This window comes from Mus musculus, chromosome 2 (assembly GCF_000001635.26).
Source record: "Mus musculus strain C57BL/6J chromosome 2, GRCm38.p6 C57BL/6J".
In the NCBI taxonomy this organism is placed as follows: domain Eukaryota; kingdom Metazoa; phylum Chordata; class Mammalia; order Rodentia; family Muridae; genus Mus; species Mus musculus.
This window is the reverse complement of record NC_000068.7, coordinates 119,160,966-119,172,815: the sequence shown is the minus strand read 5'-3', so window position 1 is coordinate 119,172,815 and position 11,850 is coordinate 119,160,966. Positions and strand designations below refer to the sequence as shown.

Genomic DNA, 11,850 nt, shown 5'->3' with positions numbered 1-11,850 from the left:
TCTGGGTCCTTCCCTTCCTCTGCCCTTCCCTCTTTGGCTTTTAGATTAGGCTCTGTCTTGGCCCCATACTGAGTCTATAATCTGTGGAGCTGTACCCTCATGTCCTAACTCCTGTCTCTTCTGTCCCCAGGGCTCAGTGCTGTCAGAAAGGGACTTTGAGAGTCTCGTCATGATGCGCATGCGCCAGGCAGCTGAGCGCCAGCAGCTGATTGCCCAGATGCAGCAGGAAGATGAGGGGCGGCCCACGTAGCCCCGGCTCCAGCCTTCCCACCCCACACCCTTTCTGAATCATCACCAATAAACTTTTTTAAAAACAGTCTACTTTTCTTCCTCTTGGGCTGGGCTCTATCTGCAAGGGCTTCTTCCATGGATGGGGATAGGCCAGTAGAGAATGGTGCATCTCAAGAGTCACTGCACAACAGAACTGAGGAACAACCACTTGTGAGAGCCCTTTATTGGCTTGGATTAGCTGTGTAGGATCCAGGGACTGTCCTCGTCCTCGGGTTGGCTTGCCTTCAGCATGTGGCCTACAGCAAGAGCCAGGGTCAGGCCTAGCTGGGGGAAGCTGAAAGCACCAGGGCAGGAGCCTGCTGTGCCCAACCAGCTGGAGCGAGGTCCCTTAGGCTGTTCACAGCCCACCAGTATTGGGCAAGGGAGTTGACAATTTGGAAAGAGATAGGCAGGGCAAACAGTGATGCAAGGATGTGGGCAGGGCACATGGCGGTCTCTGAACAGGTCAGCTCAAGCAGCTCATTCCTTGTGCAGACACCACACCAGCGTCTGGCCCACCCCTGTCATGCTCAGCACTCGGAAGCCCTTGCATTCCAGCTTGTCCAGGACTATGCGAGGAGGGTCGTTGACGTAGTATTCGTAACTGTAAAGAGACAGGAAAGTGTCATGAGGTCATATGGTGCAAGCACCCATACAAAGCTAAGTGTCTACTCCGTGCCAGGCCTGTTTGCTGGCCACTTGCCTGGTGACAGGCGAAGTGCACAGCCCCTGTTCTGTTCCTTGCTACACACTTGTTTTCTCTCAACAGTGTGATGAAAACACCATTACTCTTCCTGACGACACATGTGAAAACAGGCTGGTTAGCTCTGCCTGCCTTGAGTAGCAGGCCCCAGGGGAGCCATGCAGCTGCTGAGTGATGTTAGTCTTTCCTCTGAGTAGTCTGCCCTCTGTGGCTCCTCTCTGGTTGTCCTGCAATCCTGGAGCTGCAGATACGGATAGTGCCTGGATCCATCTGCCATTTGTTGTCACAGAAAAAGTTTGATTTGCCTGGATTTGTAAAGAGCATGAAGCAGATAAGGGGCCCAAACCCCCAGCTTGTCATCTTGAAGCAAATCTCTAATGGCAAGAGATGCGAGTGGCTCCTCTGTGCTTTGACCAAAGGGTTGGGATCTGTTTGTCTCCTCTCTTCACCCCCCCCCCTTTTTTTTCCGAGACAGGGTTTCTCTGTGTAGCCCTGGCTGTCCTGGAACTCACTCTGTAGATCAGGCTGGCCTTGAACTCAGAAGTCCACCTGCCTCTGCCTCCCAAGTGCTGAAATTAAAGACGTGTGCCACCACTGTCCGGCTCTCTCTTCCCTTCTTGCACTTAGGTCTCTGACAGCTCTTCTCAGGATCCGTGAACCCACTCGGCGCTTCTCCCGCAATAGTAGGGAGGGTGTGGTGGTTTGAACAAGAATCACCCTACAGGCTCCTATGTTTGAATGCTTGATCCCTAGTTGGTGAAACTGCTTTGGGAAGGGTTAAAAGGTGTGGCCTTGTTGGAGGTGTGTCACTGGGGGTGGGCTTTTTTTAACTTTGAAAAGGCCATGCCAGGCCCAGTGTCTACCTTCTGTGCCTTCTGTGTGTAGATTAGATGTAAGTCCTCAGCTCCTGACCCAGTGTTATGCTGCCTGCCTGCTGCCATGCTCCCTGTCATTTTGGTTATGGGCTTACTCAATGTAGCCCCCATTAAGTGCTTTCTTTTTTAAGTTGTTTGATGGCTCCAGTGAAAATAGCTCTATAGGCTCATATATGTGAATGCTTATAGTTATTAGGGAATGGAACTATCTGAGAAGAATTAGAATAGTAGTTCACAACCTGTAGGTCATGATCCCTGGGGGGGTATCAAATGACCCTTTCACTGGGGTCTCAGATACACTGCATATCAGATACTTACATTATGATTCATAACCGCAGTAAAATTACAATTATGAAGTAGCAACAATAATTTTATGGTTGGGGGTCACCACAACATGAGGGACTGTGTTAAAGGGTCTCAGCATAGGAAGGTTGAGAACTGGATTAGACTGGGAGGTGTGACCTTGGAGGAAATGAGTCACTGGATGTGGGCTTTGAGGTTTCAAAAGTACTACATGCCAAGCCCAGCTTCTCTCTCTCTCTCTCTCTCTCTCTCTCTCTCTCTCTCTCTTTCTCCCCCCCCACTTCTCTCTCTGCTGCTGCCTGCAGATCAGGATATAAAGCTCTCAGCTCCTGCCCCAGCGCCTGTCTGCCTGCCTGCTGCCATTCTCCCCACCATGTCTGTCATGGACTAACCCTCTAACTCTGCTTGGTCATGGTGCCTCTTCACAGCAGTAGAACACTAAGACAGGGTGAGGAAGCAGAAAGGGAAGCAGTAGTATTTGGCCACAGAGATGATGGGAAGGAGCCTGAGGGAAGGGGCCAAGTGCCTTGGCAGCCAGGAGCTCAAAAGAGGACCCAGGTGTCCTGCTCTGTTTCTGGGGCTGGGCTCTGTCACTCAGGCCTTCAAGGTGAAGCTTGTCTTTGTTGATGGGACCCAATTTTGAGCGGGGAGGACAAGGCAAGAACAGTTGGTTTCCAGAGCCCCTGGGAGGGGGTGCCCCAGACGTCCACTAAGGATAAACTGCTTGTGAAGAAAGGCTGGGAAACTCTCTTTGGTGATCTGGGCCCTGTGGGGGCCTGAGGACGAGCAAGCCCTCCAGGGGCTGTTGCCCTCTGGGCTTGATGGCTGTGTGAAGGGAAAAGCAGAAGACCCTGCCAGGGAGAAAAGAAGGTGCGCAAGGATGCCACTACTTACAAGTTGTTTCCCAAGACACTTCTCTTGGAGGCCCCCAGGTGCTGCATCAGCTCCGGATCCGAGTGTTCATCACCCACCATGGTGGGGCCCACCTCCTGCAAGGAAAGCCACGGTAGCTGCTTAGCTGGGTGGCAGGCAGATGTGCACAGTTCCACTTCTCTTCCCCTCCCCCGGCCCCGGGGAAGCTCTAGGTGAAGGGGAGGTGGTAATGAAGGTCAGTTAAGGTGGGACATAACTGAGAGGGGAGCACAGTGGGTCCTCCCTAACTTCCCAAAAGGCTGCCTGTTGCCTCTGAACACTGCCTATCAGTGCTTTCAAGCCAGGTGCCACCAGCCAGGTTTCCTGTGTATTGGCATCACTTGGAGAATGAAGGAAATGAGAACATATGTCCACATACAATTTTGTACACAGGCAGGTAAACCTCCCAAGTTACAACCGACACCAAAATAAGAAACAAACCAACAAGAAAAACATATGTTCCTAGCAGAACTACTCATAATAGCCTAAAGACAGAAAGGACACAAAGCTTGTCAGTTGATGAGCACACAATACAATGTAGCAAGCCATAGCTGGGCGGTGATGGAGCACACCTTTGATGTCAGCATTCGGGAGACAGAGGCAGGTGGATCTCTTGAGTTCAAGGCCAACTTGGTCTACATAGTTCCAGGACAGATGGGCCTACACAGGGAAATCCTGTCTTGAATTTCCGCTCCCCGCCCCCCCCAAAGGAAAAAAACAGACAGAAAGACAGACAGACAGACAGACAGACAACAAAACCTCCATAATTTAAGAGAACCAAGCCAGGTAGGACATGCCTGGTGGGACATGCCTGTAATCCCAGTAATTGGGAAGCAAGGCTAGCCTCCAATACATAACAAACTGAGGCCAGCCTGTGTTACATGAGACCCTGTCACACACATACACAAAACTTGGAAAGAAGGCTAGTGAGATGGCTCAGCATGTAAGAGCACTGACTGCTCTTCCAAAGGTCCTGAGTTCAAATCTCACATGGTAGCTCACAACCACCCACAATGAAATCTGACACCCTCTTCTGGTGCATCTGAATACAGCTACAGTGTACTGATTTATAATAAATAAATCTTTGGGCCTGAGTGACTGGGGTTGACCGGTCAATTCCCAACAACCACATGAAGTCTCATAACCATCTGTACAGCTACAGTATACTCATATACATAAAATAAATAAATAAAACTCTAAAAAACAAAGAAAGAAAACTTGGAAAGAATTTTAAAAAATTATTTGAGGAGGAAGAGAGGTGAATGTGCCCAGCAATCCAGATTTCAACAACTGTACAGGTTTTCATGGCCCTTTGGGTATTGTCAAGACCTCTCCTGTTTCATGCTGAGCCCACTACTCCTGGCTATCCCCTGGGAGCTAGATTTGTACCTACCGCTGGGCATTGGAATAGGATGGGGTAGCGCGCCCAGCTATTTAGCTGTGGGGGTGGGGGGGCACCAGGTATCCTTTGAAAGGGGATTTGAGGAGACTTATAAAGCAGCCAGTACCACCTCCCTCCCATGTCCCCCCCCGAAACTTCACCTAGAGAAGCGTGACCTCAGACCCCCGCGTGGTGCTCTCCAGGCTGCCCGCAGCCCTCTCCACCTCTAACCCGAATTCTCTCTGCATCAGAACGAGCCCTGCCTGGAGGGGGCTACAGGTGAGCCGCTGTGTGCGCAGCTTAGCTTGGCCTTTGGCGTGCGGGCCCTGGCTGCAGCGCTTGTGAAGCGGGTCGTGGGTGTCCCCGCGGAACTCCCTGCCCATCCAGTCGCCTGACCCTGCCTGGTGTCCGCGCCGCGGGGGCGTGGTAGGCCGGTTGCGGGACCATCAGGAAAGTCCCTTAGAGTGGCTGTCGCTGTCACCCACTCCAGGTACTCACCATACGGATCTGAGTGCTGATGAGCAGATAGGGCATGGTGCGTGGCTGGGGCTGCCCGCGACCACAGTCCCGTTACTCCCTGCTCTGTCCGCGGGCGGCGCTTGGCGGCCGTGCGGACACTGCACGAGCCAATCAGGAGCGCGCGCCGCGGTCCCGCCGCCCCAGAGACCTGGAAGCGGGCGTGTCCCCGCGGACTTCACTAGGAGTTGTGGCCATGGCGTACAGGGTGCCTGTCGCCCCTTTGCCCTCTTCCTGCAATACCTCCATGCTCAGGCTCCAAAGTCCGGCGGATGCCAGTCGGTTTCCGCCTGTCCCTAAAACGTAGCAGAGCGAAAACTGCGCTGAGGACTAAAGGGAAGCGGGGACTGCGTGTCCTCACCAGGACGCGTGCCTTGTGAACTTAAGTGCACGAGGCGAGGCGAGACGCGAGTGTCAGGTCCTGGGCAGTCCTGCGTCCTGGGGTCTGTCCTGGGGTCTGTCATTTTCAAGTGTGGCTGCGGGTCTTTGCATGCCTATCTATGGCCCTGCAAATTAAGTCTGTGCATCATCTACACTCTTGGCTGGGTGCCAGTCCTCTGGCTGTAAAGGCGCGGAACCTGTTCCTCCTGCAGGGAGCCTTGGGAGCACGCGCAGATCACAGGGTAACACCTGAGGCATAGAAACGTCGATCCCTAAGCCTGATGCCCAAGAGAGGGCGGCGAGTTCACAACTAGCTGGTCCACGCCCTCATCTAGAAGTAGACAGGTCAACATTCTTCAACCGACTCATTCTGATTGGTTCCCTAAAAAGCAAAGACGAACAAAATAGTTGCCCTGGAAAAGCATATAACCAGTTGCCCTGGAACACGCCCCGCCCCTGGCCTGGAAACCTGACCTTCTTACCTAACTGGTCTGATGTATTTATATGATCCTCTTCCTGTCCGGCACCAGCTCTCGCACCCCAACAATTAGCGAGAGGGATAAGACGCATCTATGTTTAACAAAGAGCTCGTTAAAGAGGCAGAAAGGGACGTGCTGTAATGCAGAGGTAGAGGGCAAAAACTGAGGTTCTAAATTTAACCCTCAGTCCTGGGACGGTGAAAATAAAAGTCTCATCAGGGAACCTATCAAGAACCCCTACAGGGGCTGGGATGATGCTCCGCTGATTCCATGGTTCGCTGAGTTTGATCCTAAGCTCCGTTGTAAGCCGGAACTGAGAGCTGGGATAAAATAAGCTCTTTTTCCCCTAAGATGCTGGGCTTGTTGTGGTGGTGGTTGTTGTTTGTTTTGAGTATTTTATCTCAGCAACAGGAAGGAAGAGAGAGAGAGAGAGAGAGAGAGAGAGAGAGAGAGAGAGAGAGAGAGAGGCAGAGAGAGAGAGAGACAGAGAGAGAGACAGAGAGAGAGACAGAGACAGAGAGACAGAGAGACAGAGACAGAGAGAGACAGAGAGAGACAGAGAGACAGAGAGAGAGAACTGAATCTGTCTCAGAACAATCACAAACCAAAACCTAATAAGGAAACAAAGGAACAAAACAACAAACCCTCACCCCACCCCATAACAAAAAGAACCAATAGGGGAAACAAGATTGGCAGCTAACTTGGCTAGGCACTCCATGGGAGCAGAGATGATCAATAGGCATATAACCAGTTGCCCAAACCTTTAGGAATCCTAGAAATGCAATGTTTTATCATGTGTCTTGTCTCTGTGTGTTCACAGACCTTGTCAAGGCTAACTTCTGAAAGTTATAGACAGTTTTCAGGAGCTGGCTCTCTCCTCCCACTGTGTGGGTTCCAGGGCTCAAACTCAGGTTCTCAGGTTTGGCAGCAAGACCTTAACCAGTGAGCCAGTAAACTTCATCTTTATACCACCAGACACTGCCTTACAGAGAGCAAAAAAAAGAAGGAATGTACAATGTATGAGAATTTCCAGGTGTGTGGTGCATGGCTGTGGTTCCAGCTACTTCAGAGACTGAGGCAGGAGAAGCACTTGAACTTGCAAGCTAAAGACCACTTGGAGGTAACATAGTGAGATTTCATGGGGGTAAGGTGGTGGCTCACATCACTAGCCTTAGTACTCAGAAGACAGGATTGCTTCAAGTTCAAGGCTAGCCTGTGTTGAAGTGTGAAATATTGTCTTAAAAAAGGTCTCCTGCCCCATGGGCCTGGAGAGATGGCTCAGAAGTTAAGAACACTTGGTGCTCTTCCAGGGAGCCCTTATTCAGTTCCCAGCTCTCACATCAAATGGCTCATAACTGCCTCTAACTCCTCCTCTAGGGAAGCCAGTGCCCTCTTCTGGCCTTCACAGGTACCTGCTCACTCACATACACACAAAAAAATAAACCTTAGGGGCTGGAAAGAAGGCTCAGTGGTTAAGAGCACTGACTGCTCTTCCAGAGATCCTAGTTCAATCCCCAGCAACCACATGGCAGCTCACAACCATCTGTAATAGAATTCAATGCTGTCTTCTGGTGTGTCTGAAGACAGCTACAGAGTACTCACATACATAAAATAAATAATTAAAACACAAAACTTACAGGACTTTCCTCCCCACAAAAACATGAAGAAGAAGAAAAGACTCTAAAAACCAAATGTAGGTAAAGTGCTGGCGGTTGGGACTATCTGTCTGCTGAGAGCACTTCTATTCTTCAAAGTTGTGATTGTCACAATCAAGTTTCACCCCTTGTGACAAAAAATAAATCAGCCTGGAGTAATGGACACCTGTAATCTCAGTCCAGCTTTGACTCCCAATGGGTCATGTGTTTCCAGTCACCCACCCAGGAACTCTTTGGATCCACTAATGAAAGACACACACACACACACACACACACACACACACACACACACACACATCAAAGCTGAGCAGTTCTAATCCTCCCCTAGCTACCCCAAGCTCAATCAGGGGAGTGGCCAGTAACCATTTACCTGAATTCTTACCTGACTAGTTGGTTCTCTCTCCTGCAGCTCTAAATCTGATCCATCTCCCACCACATCATAGTGATTCTCTGTCTGTTCCTCTCTCCTGAGTCCTAACCCGCACAAATCAAAGGGTCCCTCCCTGTCTCCCTCTTCCCAACCAGTGGTCACTGGCATCTTTTATTGATCAATCAAAAACCAATTGGGGACAAGGACCATCAGCGTTTGGACTCACAGATTCCCAATGAAAGCGTTAGAAGCAACCCCCAGCATCACAACTGAGACATGAAGATGGAGTTTGAGGGCCGTCTGGGTCCCCTACCTCACCCTGAACATGCTTGATCTCGTCTGAGAAGCTAATCAGAGTCAGGTCTGCTTAAAGCTTGGATGGGAGCCTTGGAGGAGAGTCTGGGCTACATAGACAGAACCTGTCTAAGGCAAAACCAAAACAGAACTTACACAAAGTCCCCAGGTACATAAAACTAGATATTTTGTTTTGTGATTTGAAACAGACAAAAGTATCAATTTAAGCTTAGAAAGTACAAACAGGAAAGACCCTTATTTCAGGGTCTTGGGAACTGCAATTTGAGAGACATAGGTTTAGATAGGCTCTGAGTCAGAGTCCCAAAGCAAGTAGGGAAAGTGGAGCTTACAGTGAGAAAAAGTTCTTAACTCATCACAAGATCAGTATATTGCTCAGCTTCGTGTTACTGCCATGAAACACCAAGACACTTAACTTATAAAGCGAAAAGGTCCAGCACGCAACAGGTGAAAAAATGGAGAACTGGGAATTGAGGCCAACCTGGGCTGATGGAAAGACTGTTTCAGAAAACCAAACCAAACCAGAACAGCTCAGCAGTGGGGAGCATGATTACTGTGCAATCATGAGAACTCCAGCTTGGATCCCAGAACCCATGGAACAAGCTAGATGTCTCCACAAATGCCCGTAACCACACAGACAGGAAGAACACTGGTCCTTGCTGGCTTCCAGCCTGGATGAGAAAATGTGAACTCCAGGCTTAGGGTGAGACCACTTACACACTGAGGCTGGGTCTCCTGCTCCCCACAAGGGCTTGCCCCTGCAACCAAAGACCTTCCCTAGGCCCCACATCCTTTAGGCTTCATTATTTCCTAGTAATGCCACCCTCCAGACCCAGTCATTGACACCCAGACATTTGAGGGACACTCAGCCAAACTATAGCCATAAGTAAATTGTTTAGCTAAGCACTTGGGAGACTGAGGCAAGGGGATCACCTTGAGTTGAGGGCCAGCCTCCACTACAAAGTCCCTGTCTTAAAATAAAAACAGAAAGGCCGGAGAGATGGGTCAGTGATTAAGACTTGAAGAGGGCCTGAGTTCAACTCCCACACACATCAGGCAGCTTTAACTCCAGCTTTGGGAATGCTCCTTACCTCAGGCACATGAACACACACAGACACAGACACACACACACAGACACAGACATGTACATGTAAATAAATAATAATAAAAATATAAAAAATAAGATAAATAAAGAGAGGAAGAGAAACAGCTTCCGAAGCTGAGAAAGAATGCAGAAGTTGTTTGAGATGGACCATGTGACCCACAGAACATGGCTGTGTGAACCATGGAAATGTCTCTGAGGCAAGAGTCCTGCAGCCTCCTGATAAGCATCTCGAATCTCTAAGGCACACTGTAATTATCTGCTGTTCCAGAGGCCTGCAGTTGAAGGGCAGGGCTCAAGTTCTTAGGCGGAAGCCTGAGACACACCTGAGTCCTGAGCCTTCAGTGGCATCCTGACTTCACTTTGAAAGCCTCTACATCCCCTCATTTTGCCCATTTCTCTTTCCTTCCTGCCCTTCCCCTCCTTCCAGTCTTCCCTCCCTCTGTCCTTTTCCCTCCCCTCCTCTCCTCTCTCTGTTTCTCCATACAGGAAGTCCACCTAGGTAGCCCAAGATATCCTAGAACTTGCTGTCTTCCTGACTCAGCCTTTAGTGCTGAGATTACGGTCAGGAGTCGGCACAGCCTGGCTTGACAGGGTTCTTCAGCGTTGCTTCCAAAGTGATGTTCCTTTATTTTCACGAAATGTGTGGTCATGTGAAAAAAAGAATAGACAGGAGAAGAGCTAGTGCACTGTTCAGGGAGTCGTTCCCTCTGAGACAGGGAAATGGTGGAGGGGAAGAAGGAGAGGGGGAGGGGGAGGGGGGAGGGAAGGGGAGGGGAAGGGGAGAGGGGAGGGGAGGGGAGGGGAGGGGGAGGAGAGAGGGGAGGGAGAGAGAGAGAGAGAGAGAGAGAGAGAGAGAGAGAGAGAGAGAAAGAAATAGGGACTTACAAATGCTCTTTTGTTCATTTCAGGCAGAGTCTCCCTTTATATAGCCCCAGGAAGACCCGGAGTTCATTATGTAGTCTGGCTGGCTTTGAACTTTGAATCTGAGCAATCCTTCTGCCTCAGGTTTCCAAATCCTGAGAAATTCTGAGATAACAAGAGTGAGCCACCTCAGATAGTCATGTTGGAGATCAAAACTCAGGGCTTTATACATTCTAGGCAATTCCTCTACCTACAGAGTGACAGCTGAGCCCTAAAAATAAGAATATGTGTGTGTGTGTGTGTGTGTGTGTGTGTGTGTGTGTGCATGCATGCATTTATGTGGATATTACACATGTGTTTAAAGGGTAGAGGTTAATGCTGGGCATTTCCTCTCTGCATCTTTATTTCTAAAGTGTCTGTGTGTGTATGTACACACATGTGTGCAAGTATATGAGCTGTGTGCATACACAAAGGTCAGAGAGGACTCTGATTTTCCCTGTCACTCTTTTTATCCCTTTGAGACTGGGTCTCTTCCTCTGCCTGAGGCTCTCGATTTCTCAACTGTCCACTCAGAGCTGGGGTTGTAAGTGTGCCTGGAACCTGCCTTGTTTCAGCGGAATGCTCTAGTGTCCAAACTCACCTCACTCATGGCAAGCCATGCAACTGTGGGCTGCCTTTCCAGGCCTTACACCATAACTTTTGAGACATGATCTCCAACTGAGGCTGCAGCTCACCATTCGAGCAGGCTGACTGGCCCATGAGTCCAGGGACCTGCTTCAGACCCCATCCTTCCCATGAGCTCCAGGTCACTTTGGGTTTTACTCGAGTACAGGGGAGCCAAACTCGGGTCCTCATGCCTGCATGATAGACACTTAACTAAATCATCTCCCCAAGGCCAAGACCTTGTGTGTGTGCACGTGTGTGTGTGTGTGTGTGCTAAAAACCTTAAAAGTTATATACCAGACAAGGCTACCATTGCAAGGAACCTGTTCTGTTTACCTCTCTCAGCTGGCTGTGGCGGGAGACCTAGGATGGTGCCGGGGCTTGCTTTATTGCATTCACAAAACTGGCCTCCTGATGTACCTTAGCATAGAGCTCTGCCTGAATAGCCCACCACAGCACCCACTGCCAGGCAGCCTTACTCCTGCCAGATAACATCTTTAATATCCAGGAGGAAATGAATTTCCTGCCTGGGCTGCCTGCCTGGCCTTCCTGTCTCCCTCTTCTTGTCAGCTTTTGTGGATTGCTTCTGCAGTGGCGTACAGGGACACTGGAGCTGAATTTAGCATGTGAGCCTACTCTGCCCCCTCCCCCCTCTGTGTCTCGCCCTTCCTTTGTCCTTTTGAGACAGGGCCTTATTATGTTGGCCAGGCTGGCCTCAAACTTGGGTGGCTTCTGCTTTGGTCTGGGATTACAGGTGTGAGCCACCATGCCCAGTCCTGGCCACAGGGAGAGCTCTGAGGACAAGTTTTGAGACAACCTTCAGGAATCAGTTTTCTCTTTCCCCTGTATGGTTTCTAGGAATCAAACTCCGGTGAACTGAGGGGTTCACCCTCAGCAGCCAGCACCCTTACCTACCCAATGCTCTCATCCATCCGCCTCCCTTTTTCTTTTTGAAATACACTCTTGTGTTATCTTGTGTCCATAAATATGCACAATTACTATGTGTCCATTTTTGTTCATTTTATTATTTATAGATGTCACTTTTCTTCCAGATTCATTCATTC

The 11,850-nt window shown here is 49.9% G+C and overlaps 2 protein-coding genes across 3 annotated transcripts in view; one reads left to right on the top strand and one right to left on the bottom strand.

The window, feature by feature from the left end:
• The window catches only part of Dnajc17 (DnaJ heat shock protein family (Hsp40) member C17), a 36,339-nt gene extending 36,023 nt beyond the window's left edge, over positions 1-316 (top strand). For both annotated transcript variants that reach the window (XR_374520.3, NM_139139.2), the window contains exon 11: positions 131-316. Coding sequence is in view for 1 of the 2 variants with exons in the window: in NM_139139.2 (NP_631878.2) it covers positions 131-250 (120 nt within the window). In the remaining variant the exon portion in view is untranslated. The remainder of the gene's footprint in view (positions 1-130) is intronic.
• Positions 317-426: 110 nt separating this feature from the next.
• Positions 427-5,028, bottom strand: Gchfr (GTP cyclohydrolase I feedback regulator). Its single transcript, NM_177157.4, has 3 exons — positions 4,943-5,028; positions 3,046-3,140; positions 427-874 (listed from the first exon to the last, which is right to left on the bottom strand). Exons 1-3 carry the CDS (start codon positions 4,976-4,978, stop codon positions 751-753), a joined length of 255 nt encoding a protein of 84 aa, NP_796131.1. The 5' UTR covers positions 4,979-5,028; the 3' UTR covers positions 427-750.
• Positions 5,029-11,850: the final 6,822 nt, after the last annotated feature.

What these genes read in the sequence shown, in the direction of transcription:
- Gchfr (NM_177157.4), bottom strand. Translation starts at nt 4,978, where the DNA reads ATGCCCTATCTGCTCATCAGCACTCAGATCCGTATG. An exon ending in TCAGCACTCAGATCCGTATG is followed by an intron (nt 3,141 to 4,942) that starts GTGAGTACCTGG and finishes CTTTCCTTGCAG; the next exon opens with GAGGTGGGCCCCACCATGGT. An exon ending in AGTGTCTTGGGAAACAACTT is followed by an intron (nt 875 to 3,045) that starts GTAAGTAGTGGC and finishes GTCTCTTTACAG; the next exon opens with TTACGAATACTACGTCAACG.